Genomic DNA, 22,666 nt, shown 5'->3' on the forward strand with positions numbered 1-22,666 from the left:
GGCCCTTGATCAACAGTGAAGACCTGGGGGGTGGGGGGGCTTCTACATAACTGTGGGCACCCACCCTCCTTTGACTGCATATCACCACAGCGCTCTGAGTTCCGTGGAGTGGAGGGCGTCTCCTGGGGGGCGCGTTGGGGGCAACCGTCGTCCCTGGCCGCACTCTCCCCCGCCTGTCAACAGAGTGGTGCTGATGGTTTGCCCGCTTGGTGGGAGGCACCATACTTCTCGTCTTTACGGCCTGAGCTTGGGGCAATCTGGACTCAAGGTGATCGGAGTGGGGGTTTCACGTGCCTGACCGGCCTGGGAGGCTCATGTTCCAGACCTCAGTTAGGAAGCGCAGCCTGTCAAAAACACAGGTGGTATAGTGGGGGAGGTCTGCCCTGCTGGATTTGGAGCTCCCGTGGGCCAGAGGTGTCAGCCCCAGGAACCCCCAAGCCGCCGCAGCTCTGGCGGGGTGTAGTGAAGGAGTGGCGTCCCTGATATCCAGTCGTGTTTGTCTTCGAGGAGCCCTCTGTGCAAAATAGGAAGAAGTTTCCTCTGCAGTTAGATCCACCACTAGAGGACCAGGAACAATGGGGAAAAGTGGCATGTCGACCAGGAAAACTGACATTGATGCCATGATGGGACACAGTAATCCGGACAAGTTAAGAAAGGGGGGGGGGGGGGGGTCAACCATTGAGCAAATGAGGGACCAGGCGGCCACCAGGGCGGATCCGAAGGACCACCTCGCCACCCTAACTAAAGAAATCCAAAAGGGCACGGAGGAAGTGACAAAAATAATCGATTCCATTGACAAGAGGGTGGGGGCAGTGTAAAACCGCACAGCAAAGGTTGAAGATGCACTATGCGACCATGCATTTGAACTGGAGAAAGGCCAAGATAGACTAAAAGCGTTGGAAATGCGATGTGAGGCGATCGAATTGAAGTTGGAAGACACAGAAAAATCGGTCCTGACGAAACAATATCCGCATCCGTGGGATCCCATTGTCGGTTCCAGATTTGGAGCTGGAGGCATATGTGGCTGAGTTGTTTAGATTCATCAAAAGCCTCCCTGGGGATTCCCCACTGGAACTGGACCAAGTCCATAGAACGTCCCCACGTCGCACCACAACTATGCCTCCGGACGTTCTGGCCTGGGGTCCACTTTTTCAGACTGAAGGAAAAAATTATGAGAGAAGCCAGATCGATGCAACACATCTCATTCCGGGACTCGAGCATCCTCCTATTCCAAGATCTAGCAACCTCCACCCTCCAAAAGAGGAAATCCCTTAAGCCACTGACGGCCTGGTTGCGCGAAAGGAAAATCCTGTATCATTGGGGCTTTCCTACATCTATCAGATTCCTATGGGAGGGGGTGCAATATCAGTTCCAATCTCTGAAGGAAGTCGAGAAATTAATGGGCATTGAGGCACAAAGCGACAGAGCCGATGCAGAACCAAAACCGGAGATCGCGCCAAGAAACAAGCCGGAAGGTCATGGACAAGGGTGAACAGGCGTCGCAAACCTCGAGCCTCCCGCAGAGGAAGCCCAATCCAGACTGAGCAGTAACATTACACTATGAGCAATCACAACTGGACTGGAGCATATGAGGTTATGATCTGGGGGTGGGGGGCGATTCTAATGCATCCTCCTTTCTCCGGGGTTTGCCGATTCCTGCTTAGATTTTCACGCCGATTACTGACTTTGCTACTATGTCGTGAAGCCCTGTTAGTACGAGGTCTTAATGTCAGGTGGGGCCCGGTTGGCCATTGGGGCTCGTGGTTGAAGCCCATCCAGTTGCCCGTTGGGGTAGGAGTATCTCCTGTCTTTCAGTTTTGGGGGTAAAAAAAAATCAGGGGAGTTAGTTTCAGGGGTAAAAAGGGGCGAATATATACTCTCACATGCGTTGAAATGTTACTGCAATCAGACATCCACATTATCACTGTGTTCAATTTTGGTCAGACCCACAACTTTCAGGAAGCCTGCTCAGGAGCTGCTATTGCCATTACCAAAGCAACATCTATTAGTACATCCTATGGAGCAGGCTGACGAAAGAAAGCTCCGAGTCCTGTCATGGTACGTCCAGGGCCTCAATTTCCCAGGGAACAGTAGATCGGTGGAGCAGTCGCTCAACCAGATAGAGGGCGACAGTCTTCCTACAGGAGATTCACCTGCTTCAGGTTGATGGAAAACGGGTGAGATTTAAAAAGGTTTAAGGAAAATTCTTTGCCACCTGTGGGGGGGAAAGAGGGGTAGCAATCCTGCTAAGCGAAAAAGTCCCCCTGACAAGAAACTCGGTGAAGCGTGACCCAGAGGGCAGGTTCATATTTTTGAAGGGTTGGCTGGTGGAACAACCAATCACCTCAATCACAGTTTACTGCCCAAAAACCGCCCAGGATAAATTTCTAGCGAACCCAACTCCAATGATTCTGGCATTGTCGGAGGGACACCTAAAATCACCTAATCATAGGGGGTGATTTTAATGCTGTCCCGGACCCCATTATAGATCAAACGCTCCCGCCATCCAAGGTAGATCATTCTCTAGCACTGGCCTTGGCTGGATTATTCAGGGATACAGGGACGGTGGACGCATGGATGTTGGCCAATGTGGGGGTCAAGGGTTTCATGCACTATTCCCACGCAAATAAAGGGTTCTCCAGAATTGACCCGTTACTAGTTGCAGCTGTAATTTATCCATGCTTAGATAGGGTAGTGATTCATACAGGGGAAATCTCGGACCATGCGCCCGTATCAGTGGATTTACACATCCGCGGTTCCCCTCCAGCGCCGGTGAGGTTCTGGAAGTTATGCGACTCCCTATTGTTAGACGCAAACGTAAAAAGGGAAATGGAGGAAACACTAAAGAAGTACTTCTCCAAAAATCTGGGGAAGGACACTCCCACTGGGGTAGTCAAGGATGCTATGAAGGCGGTGGTGCGGGGTTCACTCATAAGTGCTCGGGCTGAGCTACGAAGGGTTTCAAAGAACTGAGGGGACAGTCGCCTCACTGGAAAAATACCTACAAGCTCCCTGGTCTAGGAATGGGGAGAGGGCGCTGCGTAAAGCTAGAATAGCGCTGGAGATGCACAGGGCGCATCGATCGGCGAAATCCCTGGCGTACACTAAACAGTTTTACTACAGTAAATCTAACAAGGCTAACCGCATTCTAGCATACAACCTGAAGAGAATCCACATTAGGAATAACAGTCCGCCTTAGGGATGGGAAGGGACAAATACACTATGATGTTCGGGACAAGATGGATGTGCTTGTTGAGTACCATAAAGCGATCATGTCTGGCTCTCCTACAGTCCTTGAGGGGCTGCCGGACTATCTCAGAGCTAGCAAAACCCAGGAATATAGGTCCAGGCTGAGTGCTTTAGAGGGTCCTATCACACTGGAAGAAACGGCTGAGGCCATTAAAACATTGAAAAATTCTACCCCTGGCCCGGACGGGTTATCGGCTAAATTTTATAAATCTTTCTCCCATATCTTAGTCCCGCAGCTAACTGCTCTATGCAACTCATTTCTGGACACAGGGACCATCACCAAGTCAATGGCGGAATCGGTAACGGTTCTCTTGCAGAAGCCGGGAAAGGATGGTGATCACCCAGCGTCATATAGACAAAGTTCTCTACTGAATAATGATAGTAAACTTTTTTCAAAAGTCTTGGCAGCGAGGCTGAACGTGCACCTCCCTCGCATTATAGCTCAAGACCAAACGGGATTTATCCCAGGGAGGGGAACGCACGATCACATTAGGTGCACTATAGACCTCATTGAATGAGGTACTAGAATAGGGGAAGGGATGCTGGTGATATCACTAGATGCTCATAAGGCGTTTGATTTAGTGGACTGGGGCTATATTCGGAACACCCTGCTGCACTGGGGCTTTGGTACAAACTTTATAACTTGGGTAATGGCTGATTTCCAGTTCCCCACCACTCAAATGCGGATGAATGGTACTAGATCGGGAACGATAAACATCTCCAGGGGCAGGAAACAAGGCTGCCCCCCGTCGCCATTGATTTATGCTTTCTCCATGGAGCCGTTTGCGAACAGGGTCCGGAAAAACTTGGGGATTAGGGGGGTTCATGGTCGGAAATCAGGAGTACAAAGTGGCGCTGTACGCGGAAGACGTCCTACGCACGATAACTAACCCTTTCTCCTCTCTGGCCCCACTCTGGGGAGAAATGGAAGAATTTGGCCTGATCTTGGGGTTTAAAGTGAACCTTGATAAATCTGAAGCGATGGTAATCAATCTCACCAAGCAACACAAGGTAGACTTGCGTCATGCCTTGCCAATTCCATGAGCTACTTCCTCCATAGGGTACCTGGGTGTTCAGATCCCCAAAGTTACATCTTTAACATACCAGTGCAACTTCCCGCGACTGTTCGGCGAGTTCAAGCGTGATCTGGAACAATGGCAATGTCCAATGTTGCCACGTAATCCCCTTGCTTCAGAAGGGGAATTATTTCCTGCAGCCTTGTAATCCTGAAATGTTGCGGCTTGACATACGTGTCTGAAGGACACAGGTCTAAGACAAGGCGTATGCTTAAATCCTTTTTGGGGACAAGGAAGTATATTGAATAAATACCTTTGTTTACCTCTAGAAGTGGAACCAGCTCCATCGCTCCCTTGTGTACGTAGTAGTGTTAGTATTTGCTTGTAGAATCAAGTGATGCTCTTGCATCCTTCTGCTTGATCTATGTGCAGGTGGCAGCGTGTTTCCAGGAAATAGATCGAATATCCTTTGGACACTGTTGATAACACCCATTGGTCGGAAGTTATGCCCTCCCATGCGTGGGTGAAATGAGTAATGCAACCCCCTACTGGGGAAGTATGGGAGGGCACTTGTTTTGGTATGTCATTTGCTGGAGGGGGCAGTGGAGCCTCTAGTGGCTGCACTTCTGCTCCGACCTTTGTCTCGCCTAAAACCTCTTTGTTGTGCGGTCTTAAAAAGAGGTGGTTTGGGCATTAGATCAAGCTACAACATACAAGTAAAAAACATGGGGGATCCTCATTCTATCACCTGGCAGCAAAAACTTGGAACACCGTTCCGAAAGAAATACGTAGTACAAAGGATGACCTAAAATTCAGAAAACGACTCAAAACTTGGCTCTTCACCTCAGAACCAGACTGAAACAACTAGAAAAACTATGACGCCAATGGAAATAAAATGCGCCACAAACACGCGCACATGGCGGGAAGTATCTGGGGATGGAGGGAGCCCAGGATTAACCCTCTGCTAAACCAAACCGCTACGCTAGGCAACGCCTTAGGGACAGGCACCCTATCTGCAGATGAGGGAGCATTAACCAATAACTAGCACAAAACAGGACAGTGAGCAACTGGGATTCAGAAGGAGGGGACCCCGCCCTAGGAGCTCAGGGAGGTGATGGCAGGCACACCTCACTGACGATCTAAGGGCAACCCACAACCTTACCAATCTTGACCCACCCACAGATAACTAGACTGTTAGAGACATTCCACCGCCTCGTGCAGAACCCGGCGAGTGACCCACCACAGAACGCTCCAGCAGACAGCATGGTCAGAGACATCCAACACAGATGTCCAAAGCAACAAAGTAACCCCACTAACCCATCCGCTAAAACATCAACTCTCTGCATGCACCTCTCAAACTCAAACAAATTCAACCACTTCCTTGCACAGCAAACCGCATGCACTTCACTACACTGCAACAACAAAACAAACCACAAAGTCTCGCACAACAGCACACAGGAGTCTACCGATCCGTGAACCTCACCCATGCTCAGTGGATGGTGTTAACCGAACTGAAGATTTCAACAGGACATCACAACTCTCATTCTACCTTTGTCCCACTATGCCCTACTAACCCATCCTACCCTCTTACCTTTCAGATCCACCCGAGCGCCAGAGGACAACCCGGTGGTCATTGTGTGCGGTATATGCCCTTTAACGCGGTTGACCCAAGTCCTGACTGCGCGGACCCTGTAAACCCTTGGATTGGAAAGGAATGCCTGGTATTAAACATCCCTTGTTGATAGTCGGGTTTAGTAATCTGACCCAAAGCCTTCAAAGTCTTGTGATCTTTTGTAGCTGTTAATAGCGCATCATTTACCGCTTTGCCAAACAGGACAGCGTCTTCTATAGGCATGTTGATGAGGGTGACCTTTGTCTGAAGCTTGAAACCTGAATTGCGAAGCAAGAAATGGCGTTTCAGCAGAATATATTGTGTTTTTAATAATGTTCTAAGCAACCGGTTTCCCCTCTAACAATATGAAGTCATTGTGACTTCATTGGTTCAGGGATTGAATCTAAATGATTTTGCACTGAGTCCCATTGTGCACTGTTGTAAATGGCGAGCAACAGTCTTCTTTGCTATGAGAGTACATAAATCTGCAAATGTGCCTACTTTCTTTCCACAGGCATAAAGGCTCTTACACTCCTTGTCAGTTGGTGCTTCAATATTGGACAACAGTACACCAGCCCGTTTTCTGGTGGTAGTAACAAGAGAATCTGGTTTGACATTGCCCTTAATATAAAGAGGGTCTGTTGAAAAGGGTTTAAAAAATGTGTTGTACCCTAGGATTAACTGCACGTGTAAGGGACGTTGTAGTTAGTGAATATTTAATTCTCTTTTTAATTAACTGAAGCAATGGTATAGACTGACCGCTTTATTTCTCGTTTAAAATATCGCCCTCAAAGTCTGTGTCCTCAACAGACTATTGGGTTTGTATTTTAAAATGATTAGCTGCTTTTTTAAGCAGATCATTGAATAAAAGTTGGTCAACTGGAGATGCGTATCCCAATTCAGCAGTTATTTCGGGAGACTGTAAAATAGTATCATCTGGGTCATAGATAGGATCACTAGGATCTTCATACCATGCATCCTGGTCAGTTTCAACCTAATCTTTGTCATCATCATCCAGACGATCTTGGAATACATCATGTTGTGACTGAACAGTTGCATCAATGCTGGTATGAGTGGGTGATGCATATAATGTGTGTAACCTAGGAAACTTTCCAGGAGGTTTTCCTTCTGCTAGTTAAGACTTCTGTTTTACATGAGAGCGTTCAATAAAGGAAACAAAGGAGGAAACCTTGCCCATTGTCCGCTTAAAAAAGACCATGAACCTGTTCTGGGAGATTCTGGCAGAAGCAAAATAATAGTCTGTGGATCGATAGTCTGCTTCTTATTCAGTTGAGACTGGGATAAAGGAGAGGAGGCTTTGTGTAGAGGGTGTTATTGAAGCACTTGTAACAGGTATATAAACTAGGGTGTCTCCTGAGTGTTAGGGAGATTTTCATCTGAATGCTTCATCCCCTCTCCTAGTGAGACCCCCCCCCCAAGCACATTTTGCTGGACTTCTGGACCTTTCTCTTTCAATCCTGAATGAGTGGAGTCTTTTTCCACTCATTCATTCTTGTGGGCTCTATCTTTTGGAACTCTATTGTTTGTAATCTACCTGCACTATGGAGTCTGTCTGCTCCATAGCTCTTAAAGGCATCTGTGTTTTACTACTGAGACAGAGGAGACCTGCTGCCCATTTCGAGGGCATTGTCGGGGAAAGGCTGAATACGTCCAAATCTTTGCTGAACCCGTAAGGACACTCCAGAGATCTGATCCAACTCGCCCAGACCCCCCCTCACCAGAATATGGAACTGCAGGAAGCGAAGAAGATCGACAGAGCGATCCGTGTCCTTTCATGGTGCTGCTGAAAAGGCACCAAAACAGCAGAGTGAATCAAGTTGCTGAAAGTCGTGCCACAGTTCCTCCCTCCAGATTGCTGCTGAGAGATACCGTCCATTGTCCTGCCTTTCATCACCAGACCAAGGAATCCAGGGGTCAGGTCCAGAACTGCAACATCACAGAGAAGCCAACACGAAAACGTTCTTCAAAAGGTACTGTGGGGAAAAAGGAATTGCTTATCCAATTCCACGAAGTCGCTCCAGAGCGTTGGAGTGCACGTAGAGTAGTCCAGGGCAACCTCCTCTTACCTCTGACCCAAGCCGCTGCTTGTGTCCCCTTCAAGTCCGTTTTAAGGTCTCTTTTGTTAGTTTATAAATTGCTGCTTCAATAAGTTTAAACACTGGAAGAAATCTGCAGGAACTCTGCATAATTCTCTGTTTGTCCAGACTTCAAGCCCTCTCCAAACTGCCTCCAACTATGGTTGCGTTTTTGGACTTAAGACTTGCCAGGCGAAGAAACCGTCTCTAGAACATTGAACTAAGCTCATGTTGCACTAACCACTTATTTTCCTCCCTATATGTGTTTGCAGGGTAGATGCATTACTGTATAACCCGTTGAAACACAGAGTTGCTCTGTTTTCCTTAGTTTAGTGTTGTTCACATAGCACAAGACCACCCTCCGCACATCAAGTGTATGGGGGCTCCTTACAGTTGAGTTGGATGGATTTTGAAAAAAGGTAGAAGTTCTATGGATTAACATGGAACTTTGATCTGAATTTAGGTGAAAACATAGGGTGTGTTCTGAGGACAACCTTGTGCTTGTGGATTATGAAGAAAGGGTCTTGAAGGACAAAGCCTGCAGCTCACAGGCTCGTCTTATAGAGGTGATAGCTACTAGGAATGCATTTTTATAAGTTAGCTGTTTTAGGCTAGCCTTGTGCATAGGCTCAAAAGGTGGACCCATAAGCTTTGAGAGCACGACATTAAGATCCCAATCCAGGGTTGGAAATTGGGGGTATAGTCTCTATCCCTTCCAGGAACGCTTTAATGACAGGAACTTTCCACCAGGACACATTTTTTTGTTAAGTGGTGTAAGCTGATAGGGCCCGCCAGATGTACTTTAATGGAGTTGAATTGTAGGCCGGAGTCTAGAATGTAAAGCATGTAATGTAGAATGTTAGCTGAGGGACATTGTTAGGTTTAGTGTTTGTCATCTGCATCATATCACAAATCTCTTCCACTTACAGAAATATCAATGTCTGGTGTTGGGTTTTCGTGCCTCCTTTAAGATATCCATACACCTTTGTGAAAGATTAAACTGGCCAAAATCTATGACTTTAGGAGCCAGGCTGCCAAGTTCATACATTGAGGGCGGGGTGGAGGGACGCTCCCTTGTGTTGTGTTAGCGTGTTGTATGGGCGTGGGAGCTTGATTGGGTTGCACATCACCAGTTTGAGCAAATGTGGAAACCAAGGTTGTCTCGCCGACATAGGAGCAACCCAGATTAGAGTTACTTGTTCCTGGTGCACCTTGTGCACTATTTTCCTTAGGAGTGGTTTTCTGAGGAAAAGCTTAAGCAAATTTTCCTGACCAGCTCATCCACAAGGCGTTCCCTTTGGACTCTGTTGGGGAAACCTGGATGTGAAGTCTGGGCATTGAGCGTTTAGGCTTGTGGCTAACAAATCTTAAGGGGGAAAACCCCATTGTGAGAATATTCTGTCTGGGATATCCATGTCGAGTTGCCGCTTGGGTTCTCGTGGTAGAGGGTACCTGCTTAGTGTGTCTGCCAGAGAATTGAGTTCCCCTGGAACATGTTGGGATGTTAAGAACATGTACCACTTCGGTGCCCACTTCCATAATTTTTGTGATCGCTTGCACAGACTGAGAGTGTGCCTCCCTGCTTATTTATGTAGAACATGGCAGTGGTGCTGTCTGTAAGGACTTGCACTGTGACCAGTAAGATGTTGCTGAAAGGCCTGAAGGGCCCCAAGGACTGCTAAAGGAAGTTGATGTGTCTTTGGGCTGTAGCACGTGTCCACAGGCCGTAGCCTGTCTGGTGAAGGAAGTGAACCCCCCATTCAGCGAGTGAGACGTCTGTAGTTAGGATCGCTTGTGCTGGTGAAAGGGTTTTCCACTTAGTAGGTTGTCCCTGGACCACCAGCGAAGAGCCTGTAAAAGGGTTAGCAAAACAACCACTAGATCGTCTCACTGACCGCTTGCCTGAGACTATGGTTTCGCTAACCATTCCTGCATTGGGCATAGGCGTGCATGTGGAACCTAGTGAATGCATGAGGCCATCATCCCGAGCAAGCTCATTGCTTTGTGTACAGTTATCTGGCAACCGGTCTTGTAATGAGGTACTTGTAACAGCATGTTTTGTACCCTCTCATTTGATGGGAAAGCCAGCTCCTCTATTGTCTTTAGAATAGCCCCCAGAAATTGGTTTGTCCAGGCGGGGACTAGACTGGATTTCTTTTCGTTGATGAAGACCAGATTGAAAATAAGGTCTATTGTCTTTTGTATGCAAATTTGAGGAGATTCCCCGTTAATTAGCCAGTCGTCCAGATAAGGGTATACTGGTATTGACGTTCTGCGCAGGTGTGCTGCTACTACTACTGCGAGTACCTTTGTGAATACTCTTGGCGCTAAGGTGAAGCCGAATGCAGATATTTTCTGTGCACAGGGAGTATTGAAATAAAGTATGCATCTTTCATATCCAATGTTGCCATGTATTTCCCCGTTTTAGGAGGCAGATTACTTCTTGTAGCGTGGTCATGCAAAACGTTTGGGGTTTGAGATTTTTTCCCAGGGTGCAGATCTAGTACTGTGTGCTGGTCTTTCTTTGGCACAAGGAAGTACGTTGAATAAAGACCCTTGTTTACCTGATTTTATGGGACGATCTCTATGGCATACTTTTTCAGCAGTGTCTTCACTTTTTCCAACAGTATGCACTCTTCTTCTGGCGTCATCCTCCTCCGTCTAACAGTTCTATACAATACCCGCCTGCCATGGTGGACAGCACCCACTGGTCTGACGTTATCCCCTCCCATGCGTGGGTAAAGTGTGAAATTCGGCCTCCTTCTGCAGTGGCTTGAGAGGGGACCTGCAGCGGTGCATCATTGTTTGGGAGGGGTGGAGTCTCTCCCAGGTGAGGTTCCGTCTCTTCCTCTGGAATTTTATTTCCTCTTTGAAAACCAGAAGAGGAAGTTTGTCCTTGCGATAGGCCCCAAGATGAAGACTGTCCGCTTTGTGTATATTCAGAGAAGCATTGGGAACCCTGACCCTGAAACCTTTTGGAGTTTGGGGAGCCCTGTTGTACGTAGGGCTTGTTTTTCAACTGGCCAAGGGCTTTAAGAGTGTCATACTCCTCCTTTGCACTCTTGAGGGCGTCTTCAACAGCCTTACCGCAAAGTACATTAGGCTCCCCCAGCATGTTAAGGAGGGTGGCCTGTGTCTCTAGCTTAAAACGGGACTGTCTGAGCCAGGCGTATTGCCTGATGAGCATGCCTTCTGCGATGATGCGGCCTACATCGTCTGCTGCATCAAGATTATTTTTAAGGATGCAGTTGGATACCTGCTTGCCCTATGCAATAGTACTTAATTGCGACTTGAGGTGTTCTGGAAATGCTTCAATTTGATGTTCCAGGTCAACCCACTTGTGGTAGCCTTAACTAGCTAGAAGCGTAGTGTTAGCAATTCTGGCTTGATCTGCTAATGAGGAGGCAATCTTTCTACCGAAAGTATAGATTTTCTTGCTTTCCTTGTGTGGCGGGGCTTCAGCTGATGCCAGGGGAGAGCCTGCCCTCTTTCTGGTAGTGGTCACCACTAGAGAATCGGTTTTAGCAGATCCCTAATAAACAGAGGGTCAGTGGGTGCTGGCATGAATAGTCTCTCTATTCTGGGATTAACCGCCCTTGTGAAATTGGCCGCAAGTAGGGAGGGCTGTATACGCCTTTGAACAGACTAACAACGGGACACACTGAGTGGAAGACTGTCTCCCAGAATGTCCTCCTTGTCTACTTGTGCCGCTTGGGTGACAATATTAAAGTGTTGGGCAGCCTTCAGCAGCAGTTCATTATATTGTAGTTTGTTGCCAATGGGAAAATCTGCTACAAGCTGGTCTTGGTGGTCAGGTGACTGAATGACAATATCGTCGTCGTAGTATTCAACCAGACTATAAAGATCAGATTGAGAGCCGGGGTCTTGTGACACAGATCCACATCATACATGTCATGAACGGGGTCTTGGTAGGTCGAGGCTGGGGGGTCTAGCGCAGTAGTGCTAGGCTGTGGCTCAAGACAAGGTTTGTTGGCAGGGGGTTGGTGTGGTGAGGCCTCTGGCTGGGAGGCATCTCTCAGGGACGTTAGTTCTTCTGGATGCCTGTCCATAAAGTCAACAAAGCACGACATCCTTTTTCAGATTTTATGGAATTTTTCAGAAGTATAGTCGCATGAAGGTGGGAAGCCTGACATGGTAGGGGTGGCTTGGGAGGGAGCTTGGTCCTTGTGGTACATAGGCCGAGAGATTTTGTCCACAGGGTGAGAAGAATGTACAGCCTGGGTGCTTTTGGAGGACAACAGTGTTGAGGATTTGGACTTTTCTGGTGATGTAGCTTTTAACAGGGTAGCACCGACGTGTTTAATTCTTGCATTTTTGTTGTTTGTTTGGGGGACGCTGATGCGCCTTTCGTGGCCTGTTCTACGGCGCGCGAAAGGAGAGCCTTTTTCTGCGCAGTGTCCGAATCGACCTTGGGGTCCGGTTTCGGAGGCCTGTTGTGGGGCGAAAGCATATGCGAAGGCCCAGAGGACAGGAAAGGACTTCTTGAGACACTGCATGGACCTCAACACTCGATTTTGTCGAATGTCGGCCGTGGGGTATGTGCTTTGCGTTCTTGAACGTGTGCGCTATGGGTGTCGTCTGTCACAGAGGCGCCGGCCTTCTTATTGGAGCCGGGGGCCCGCACATGAGGTTCCGATGAATGCTGCTTGGTTTCTGCACCACTAAGAGCACCGATACTGCCCTCGCTGGAGTCCTCCAGCACGTCGATGGAGGCCTCTGCCTGTATTGAGTGAGCTGCCCAACGTTTGGTGCATCAACCTTTTTTTAGAGCTTTTGGTCAAAAAACTTTGCAGGACTTGCAAAGCTTTTCGGGGTTAGCCCGAGGAAGACAATTGCCATTTGGAATTTTGTATGGCAGGTAGGGCAAAATTTAAAAGGTGAGTTTTGTCCATTATTATTTAAAAGGGCAGTTTGGTGTGGAAAAAGGAAAAGGGATGATAGAATATGCATTCTCTAAAGAGGTCAGTATGAAGAACCTCCCCCCTCTCTCCCTACTGTAAGGGAGGAAGCCCGAAGAGGTCCATGCAGGCCGCGTCTGGTCGACGTTTCAACCAAGCAGTCGACGATGGAGTTGTCCGTCGAGCAGTCTGTTGGCCATACGCAAAAGCGGACAATAACGAAAGAGAAAAGTCTACAAATAAACTTTCAAATAGTTAAAAGGCATCAGCCTGGCAAAGAACTCTGCAATTTGTGACCGACCACGATGGCGGAAAGAAACATTCTGAGGGACCTCAAAGCATGAAGGACCATGGGTACAGTACACGTCACACCCCCTGTCGACATCCGTTTGAGTTTCGAAAACAAATCTTGTAATACTCTGCGACTACCACTAGATGTCGGACTATGCAGAGCATGTGATCTATCTAACCAGATCCACAAGCTCCAGAAATAAATATATATAGTTATGGTTAAGTTGCTTAACTCATAGGAAGACCACTTTTTCGGCGGCTTATTAACTTCGCTCCCCCTGGAGGAAGCGTCACCAAACTTATGGCCCGGTCTGAATTTTTTTTGCAAAGTTTGGTGAGGTATCGTGCAGGGGGTCACGGGGGATAAAGTTATAGGGGGAGTCCCACATTTGTTTTTTCTTCCATAGACTGAATAGGGGAAAACGTTGCGCACGGCTACAGGCCGAACGGCTGGATGGATTTTCGCCAAATTTGCGAAAGGAGCAGGGGCTAGGGTCAGAAAGAGTGCTTTTGTGTGTTTGGTGGATATCCGACCAGTACTTTAGTTGCAAAGAACTGAACTGCACGTCCCCAAAAAATTCATGATATATGGGTCCGCTCTGCGGACCCATTTCCCTGATCGATCCGCGGACAGAAGTGTTGTTGACACGCGTTATGGCGTGCTGTCAGAGAAGTTTGGACGTGGCTGGAGGGAAGCGTGCTGTGCGTCAACATTTTTGGGGAAAGCCGCCATGGTGTATCGTACGACAGTGCGGCGATAGAAGGGTCTGGAAAATTTACCATACGCAATGTGTTGGCGGCAATAAGGGAGGGAACGGTATGGGGGTGAGAAGTGATTCATGTGACATACGTACATAGGTGGAAGACGACTGAGGAGTGCCTGCAGTATTTGCACGTACTGCACCAATTCTCGGATACCTAGACAGGCGAGTTCTTTGTGTGGTGATTGGAGGCAGATGTCGTAACGGCCCCATAGCTTCTGCCGCAACCTGTTTGCGGCAACCTCTTTTCATGGTGAGTGGTGGCAGGTCAACTGCAGAAGGGGAGTGAATTGCACATGACATAGGTTGGGTGGGAGCGTGGGTGGCTGTGCGCAGTGGATGGAATGCGGTAGTTGGGCACATGGTGCCATGCATGGGCGAATGAAGTTGCGGTGTGTCTGTGGAAGGATTTGACTATTGGGTGCATGGCCGTAGGGCTTCAACATACCCACCGCAGGAATGCATGTTTGACTCTGCATCCAGTAGAGGGTGGTGCTTGCATAGTGTGGTGTGTACAGATGGTTGCAATAGGGCCAGCGTTGCGAACAGAATGTGGGTAGGTTGGCAGTGACAGTACTTTGTGAATGGAAGTAGGTACGCCCATAGTATGTGAATGAAAGTGCACAGGGGTGCAGGAGAGTGTTTTGTTTGTACCTTATGTTAACTGTTGCAATTTGTTGCTGCATATCTCCATGGCGGTGAGCAGGTTGGGTAGGAGACATGTAATGAATGGTTGTGGAGCACATTAGGCCAGAGTTGCAAACAGAATGTGGGTAGGTTGCCAGTGGCACAATACTTTGTGAATGGAAGTGGGAACGCCCATAGTATGTGATTGAAAGTGCACAGGGGTGCAGGAGAGAGCTTTTTGTTTGTACATTATGGTAACTGTTGCAATTTGTTGCTGCATAGCTCCATGGCGGTGCGCTATGGTTGGGGCTGCATTAAAAAGTCACTCAGTGCGGGCACTGGGTGAAGTGTTTGCATACTTGCAGTACGGTAGAGGGTATGGTTGAAGGGCAGCTGATATGAGCTTGGATAGTGTGCTGTGTGCGCAATGCTTGCAGTATGGGCAATGTTGTAAACATTTTGTGGTTACGTTGGCAGTGACAATACTTTCTGAGTGGAAGTGGGTAAGACAATAGTATGTGAATGAAAGGGCATAGTGGTGCCGGAGACAGTGTAATGTTTATAAATTATGATAACTGTTGCATGTAACGCTGTGCATATCCATTGCAGTGTGGAGGTTGCTTAGGAGTGCTGGTGCCAGTGGTGTGTATGTGCATAGTGGTAGTTGGTAATAGGCTGACATGCATGGTTGCATTACGGTGTGGGGAATGTGTGCAAGGAGCACATCCACTGCAGCAATGCAGGTTTGACAGTGCATCAGGGAAAAGGTGGTGATCTTTGGAGAATGGGTGTGGAGCACATGGTCGACATGCTACAGCACCACAAGTGAGTTGCAAAGAGTGTATTGTGCATTCCATGTTTGTGGTGATAGTTGCAACATTCTACAGTATTTGGTGTGCGGCAGGAGATGGTGCAGTGAGAAGTTGTGTAGTGTGGCCACAGGGTGCAGTGTGTACGTAATGTGAGTATGGAAGAGGATATGGTTGAAGTGCAGCTTATATGTGGTTGGTTAGTCTGCTGTGTGCAGATTTATTGAAGTAGGCCCAATGTTGTGAAGCTGTTGTGCATAGGTTGCCAGTAACAATACTTTGTGAATGGCAGTGCGTAGGGGTGGTGCAAGCTGTGGTATGTTTGTGGATTCTGCTAAGTGGGACACGTTTTCGTGAATGGGCATTTTATGGTGTGGGGGAGTTGGGTAGAAGTGCAGCTACGTAGGTTACATTTGTGCATAATGTTAGGTGCCACATGGTCGCTTGCTTGGATGTATAGTGTTATGGTGGGTGTAGAAAGGGCTCCACTGTTGTGTGCCTGGCCAAAGGTGTGCTGGGTGCATCTTGGGATCTTTGTGGATGCTGCAAACGTGCATTCTTTATCAGAAGTTTCTGGTGGAGGGGCTTTGCAATCAAATGGAACGTGTACAGATAGTGTTTAACGGTAAATATGGAGTGGTGCACAGAGACAGTGTGCAATGCAGAGGTTTTGTATGCTGTACGGTGTCCTGGTGGGGAATGATGCAAGACTGAACAAATATGGTCTTTTGCGTTTTGTGGTGTAACCACCCTTTTTTTGCTCTATATTTATGCATTTGGATCAAGGTTCCTCTATATGCTTGACAATCGGAAATACTGTCATTATTGTTATGGGGCAACCTGGGTACTGATCACAATTGTGTGAATGCCATGTTTCACTATGTCTATGTTCCCTTGTCCCCTGCTTTATACTACATGTGTAGTGTCCATCTCCAGAAAGTCGTTACAGGTTAGTAGGGTGTCAATTGACATGTACTTTTTCTATTACATACACTAGCTCCATTTTGTGTTGTGTGTGCCTGAAGTACATATTAACATGATAACTAGAACAGATTACTTTTATTTTATTTGCCTTTAAAGTGACAATTTTTTTTAGCAAACTGGAAATGACAAAATAGCACAAGTAAGAGACAGGAAAGATCAACAACAACATACAGAACAGTCAGATAAAAAACAAATGACTCAAAACAAAGTGTATACTTTGGTATATTTCAGTATACCAGCGTTTGGTTTTCTTTGGTTAAATGTGTGGACTAACTGACTTTACCTACCAGCCCTCCTCCTTTTCTGAAGTTAAGTCTCACTTTTTTGCCTCTTTTGGTTGGATGTGTTGTTCTGTCATTAGCTTGGATGGTTGTACAGCCTTCACCAGAGGGTTGTACAGCCATCTCCCTAAAACGGGACAGTAAGTCCCATTTCAGGCACACCCGGGACTCTGCTCTATATCCGCCTACAATAAATTGCATTAGTACATAAGTATTTTAGAACCGCTTTCAGTACTGGAGCAAAATCAATAGGAATATGGGGAACTTGCAGGACAGATTCATGAAAGGCATTTTTTCCTTCTGCAAGAGAAAATGGGGCCTCCGAGTTTGCCCGTGAGATTGCATGTGAATTTACTAAGAGTGCATGCTCTATGACATCAATATTAAGAGAATAAAAGCATACGTGCTTATGACGCAAAACAATTCTAGTCTTACCCGCAATAAAATGCCATTACAAAAAACAACGTAAGATACTCTGTTTTAGTGGCAAAGAGGAGCCAACATGCAGTCTTTTTTCTCGAAATGCAGGAAGATCTTTGAGCGGATGGTTCCCACTAACAGAAGCAAGGAGTGGGGGGGGGTCAAGGGGCTCATGACCATTTTGCATCATTCTTTCTTTTCTTTACTAGTGGGACAAATAGGTTTTTGGACATAAAATAAGCTGTGATTTCCTGATCTATGCAAGAAGACAACTTCTAGTATGAATATTAAGGGGAAAAAATCTTGAATGCATTAGAAAAAGAAAAGCTCTACATCAGAGTGTAGTATACACTCCCTGATTGCTTCAAACTATTGTGGTTACTTAACATGGCAAAAACTTTGTAAGGCAACCATAAAACAGTATTTGGTACAGGAAGGCCAAAAGCACAGGCTCATTTTGTGGTGAGAGGATGCCTTATTTGTTTATGGAAACTGACTATGGAAACTGACAGTTTACATTCTACTGATAAAACAAGTGGCAACTGGTGGAACTCCTTGCCAATTCATCAGCACCCTAAAAAGCTTTGTTTTTATATACGTTGATGAACCTCACCATATGGATCTTAAACTCCATGCACATTCAGTTAGTAACTCACCTGTGACATAATGTGATTGACGAGTGGCGGCTGCTGGGGAGTGGGCTGGAGTTGATGCTGGCCAGTGCATGGCATGAGGCTTCTTAGCGACTGGGGAGAAGAGGAAACCTGGCTGCAGACATCGGGGGCCACCAATGACAGGCCTATGGATTCAATGGTAAGGATTTAGACTATCTGCATTAATCTTCATAATCAATGGCAACTTTCTCAAATGACAATGGGGCAGAAAGCGAAGACTACTCTGATGTACTTCCATGTGCAAGCCCTGGGCATAGAAAGTGCATTTTCGGAAAGGCTCACATCCTTCCCTGCATCACCATAGTCTTACACATCAGAGTCTCTACAAAGAAACCTCAATCCTTCCATAACAATTATTCAGAGCATGTGTTGACGTTTCTGCCCACAGACTGTCATGAAATTTAGTGCACATATATTGTTATGGCACTTTAACAACCAATTCCACAATGCACCACTTCATTTAGATTTCTTAATTATCAAAGATACTTCGCTGTGGGCTAAACAATTCATATAGATTTTAAAGTAATACCGATATGCACTACACTTAAAAAGACACTTAATAGGAGAGTTTATCTATTCATGGAGGATTTAAAGAGAACACCTAAAAGAAATACACATTAAGCCAACAAAGCAGACATTTCACTTTGCACTTCCTTCATCGTATATACCTCAATGGTGTCTCATCTTTTATGATAAATGATAGCCCAGGCTTGCAGTAGTAGAGACAAGGGGATCGTTTTACACAAACAATAAGAATGTAATATGTACATAGATAATTTTCTCAGATTATCTATCTGAGTTGGGTTCCATGTTAGTGTCTGTAAGAGGTGGAGATCCTGGAACACAACTGGGGACCATAGGAATTGTACTTTTGGTCCACTAAGGCGGAGGTAGTGGCAGGCCTGGCACAGGAGCTGGTGTCAGAGGCAAAACTGGAGTAGGCATTTGGGCCAGCGGAGGCAGAAAGAGGATGCAACTTTAAGTTCTCCTTCTTGAAAACCTACATGAGCGGGCACTTAAAATATGCTTTGAATGTATTTAGTCCGACATCCTTCAATAACTGGTGAGTTAAGCCACATGGAAGTGAAGATAAGCATTACAAATGGTACTTACCTGTTACAAAATTTTTACAGCTTGTCTCTGTTGGGGAGTGTTACCAAGGTACACCTATGGGAGGACTGTAGAAGACTCTTAGTGTACAGGGCTCCAACCTTTAGTATAGGCCTGAACACCCAAAAGGTTTGGTAGCAATGGCTGAGCAACCAGGCTGAAACTAGGAGGCAGAAGGGCTGTATTACAGTACAAAGCCCTTTGAGCGCACAGTCAAGAAGACCCTTCCAGTTCTATAAATATAAGCATTAATTAATCAATCTATACTAGAAACCAGTGGCAATCTGCGAGGATGACTTCTTAACGGGAGTGACAAGTCTAAATTGATACAGCGCACTCATGACTAGAGATCTGCACGATCATTTCAATATTTTGTGTAGCCCGCAGAGATATGATGTAAAATCACAAAACAGGAACCCTCAATCCCCTGCAGAAAGAAAAGAGGTCAGCGATGGTTTAAACAAATGGAAGCAAGGGACCTGCACATCCTGGATGGTTCTACTATGGGCGACATGCCCAGCAACTCGACCTGGCACAGAGGATCGCAGTCGGCGACCAAAGATTATGTTTTTGTCACAGGCAACATGCTGTAGCTGATTCAAAGTTTTTAAGCATTGGAAATGGTAAACAGCGACCACAACCTCTTGAGTACAAAGTGGATGGTATAGCCATATAAAATTGAAACAAACCAGGGAATAAACCGTCTGCGCATGAACCACGCAAAAAGTTAACATCTTATCAGTCAGTATGAAGCCCAGACAACATCACAGGAAGGAGTTACACCCTTGGAAGCACTGGAATACACACCCATTCTACAGAGATTTGCTGAAACGAAAAGGGCAGGGGGGAAAAAAGGACCTGCTAACATCATCACCTATATGATCCAGCGATTATCGTTTCAACGGAAACTACTTGGACATAAATGGCAAAAACCTCAACCTCCTGGGAAATCATAAGGGCTATTTAAACTGAGGAAACAGTATAAAAACTGGCTCTTGTGCCACAAAGCAACCATGTTGCAACAAGATCCAGAATCCATGTTAAAATTGGTGTGTAAAATACGAACAAGAGATTTGGTGGCTAATTAACAGTGCGGGAGTATCGCAAGCAGCTGTTATATCTGCGGTGGTGGAAAACGTTATGGATCAAGCATTTTTCGCCCCTTTTCTCGGTCGAGGATGACACTGTAGAAACTAAATATGGTTAACCATTTGACATCTCATGGAGCATACCAATTGATAAAGAGGATAAACTAGCCTAAATTAGAAGGGTGAGTAGCTCAAGAACACTGAAAAAAGAACCCGCAGATGTGGAATGACTGTTTTTGCTGTTCACACAGGTGCTAAAGACAAGGATGGTCCCACCATCCTGAAGACTTTCGATCATGATTCCGATATTCAAGAAGGGCAACAGGGATGACCCAAAGAATTATCAACCTATTGCCCTTGTTGATGTGATCAGAAATATGTTTGCCTCTATGATTCCCCAAGGTTTAAATGAATGGTCAAGTAACAGGGAGAGATGACATGTTTTAGTCGGTATTAACAAGGGAATAGGGACAAATGCTATTATCTTTCTCAACATTATCAAGGGAAGGATCATTTTGAGAAAAACAAAAATATACTTGTGCTTTGTAGACCTGGCCCAGGCTTTTGACAGTATCAATCGCACCCTCATGGTTCAAATTGGTGAGCTGGGGTTGCCCCAATGACATCTTGGAGGCCACAAAAGCCTCAGATTTAGATTGAACATTGTAGGACTCCTCTCAGAGGAAATGCTCACTTCCAAGGGCCTAAAACAGGGGTGCCCATTGGCTCCTACTTCTTTAACCTATATCGGATCTAGGGGACAATTTAGCAAAGGCTGGATGCAGATGATGTGGTCCTTTTGGACCAGACGCCAATTTGCTGCAAAAGGCAATTAAGTAAATTAGTGATAAACGTCCCAAAATCAAAAGTACAGATATTGGGAGTATGCACAGGGGAGGAGAGGCAAGATCTGTGCATGGTATTTGGAGGATGAACCTTTGGAACAAGTGGAGGTGTTCAGATACCTAGGTGTATGTGTCAACCCTAGCTGGAGGAACGCCCCAACAGAAAACAATGGCGAAAATAAAAGATAAAACACCTTGCATCTCAAGGAAAAGCATTACATGAAAAATGTGGCCGTTTTTCATTAGTACCAGTTATCCAGTTTCACAAATTGGAGATGATGGCAGGGCTGATGTACGGGTCAGCGGCGGCCTTGTTTTTGCCTACCGTGTTCAGGCCAATATTAGAGGGTTTGTTCTGGAAATAATTCCTGGGGCTACCAAAATCAATCCCAATACAAGTGGTCCAACATGAATTAGGCTAAGTGTCCCTCTACAGTATGGTGGAAAAGCTTATCCCTCTATCGCAAGTGCATCGAAGAAAATTAAGGACCATTACTCCACATTTAAAAAAAGGCCTTGATCTCTGGGAGGGATCAGTTAAATGAAACTGCAGATGCCCTTGTGAGCAACACAGACACAGTGAAGGTTGAAGCCTGGAGATCAGACTGGTTGCTTACACAGAATGAAGGGAAGAAATTCAAATTGTTCCATCATTGCGCACATGAAATGAGAGCATATGAAACAGTGCCAATGTACTTGTTAAAATTCCCCAACAGTTGCTTTAGGATTCAATTCCTTTGGTTAAGAATGAACTAATACTTGACAAGGTAGGTACTTACATCTCGCTCAGGATTAAGTGAATTGGCTCCTCAGTGTCAATATTGTAAAAGAGAGAAGGCACGAGAAACATTAAAACACCTCCTGTTGTCTTGTACGTGTTACCCATTAGAGAACTGTTTATATGGGGACTTTTTCATGTGCAATAGAACACGATCAATTGAAGAATGTTGGGCGGTTTTAATAAGTGATTAAAATGTACATCTGGTCTTAGCTGCAATATATTTTTTTAATACAATATTTTAGGAGGAATCAATGATGTATACTGTTTTTAGAGGAAGTAATTGTGTTGATGAATTCTAAGTCTGGTTCTGATTTTGACAGATCAGAAACTGATTTTAAACTGGTGTTTTATGTATCGAATTAGCTAAAGGGTTTATGATAAACCAATGCTTTTAAATATAAATAAATAATAAAAAAGTAGTATTTATTATACAAACTTGACAATGCTAGGTTCACTAGTCAATTCAGTTAAGTAAGAGATATATGGGATACAGTACTCACCCGTAATCGTATTTCTGATGCTTGTATTTGCTTAGATTCACATGTTGTGCATAGGCCGACATTTAGTGGAAGCTGCAGAATATTACAGTTTTTTTCGAAACTCGAAAAGGGACGTCGATAGGGCGTGCCAGTAATACTATCCCTAGTGCGACGTCCACTGTACCCATGATCCCTTACATGTCTAGGTCCCTCAGATTGTTATTTTTCTGACATGAGGTAGCATTCAGTGTATTGTAAGTACAGGTGTATCCAAGCAGATATGTATCAGACAAGCTCATAAGCATCCAGGTGCCTTCTCTCCGAATGGAGGAAGGGTGGGCGCACGTGAACGTAAGCAGATACAAGCATCAGAAATACGATTACGGTGAGTAATGTATCCCGTTTGAGGCATGTGGAATCGGCTTAGATCACATGCTGTGCATAGATTAGCGAGCAGTGTTAGAAGAAGGTGGTGGGATGTGAGAAGGTTCATGGGTGAACAGATGTCTTAGAACCGCTTGCCCCACCTGTGTCTCGGTCTTGGAATGAGTGTCAATACAGTAATGCTGAGTGAAAGTGTGTATTGAGCTCCATGTAGCTGCTTTCCAAATGCTGTCTAGACAG

At 45.9% G+C, this 22,666-nt stretch overlaps 1 protein-coding gene across 6 annotated transcripts in view; it reads right to left on the bottom strand.

Annotated features, from left to right (window-relative positions):
* Positions 1 to 22,666, bottom strand: part of R3HDM2 (R3H domain containing 2) — a 2,186,793-nt gene that overhangs the window by 742,422 nt on the left and 1,421,705 nt on the right. For all 6 annotated transcript variants that reach the window (XM_069653574.1, XM_069653576.1, XM_069653575.1 and 3 more), the window contains one exon: positions 17,722 to 17,864. In XM_069653574.1, coding sequence (XP_069509675.1) covers positions 17,722 to 17,864 — 143 coding nt within the window. The remainder of the gene's footprint in view (positions 1 to 17,721; positions 17,865 to 22,666) is intronic.

Source organism: Ambystoma mexicanum, chromosome 3q (genome assembly GCF_040938575.1).
Source record: "Ambystoma mexicanum isolate Mex_15411 chromosome 3q, UKY_AmexF1_1, whole genome shotgun sequence".
Lineage (NCBI taxonomy): Eukaryota > Metazoa > Chordata > Amphibia > Caudata > Ambystomatidae > Ambystoma > Ambystoma mexicanum.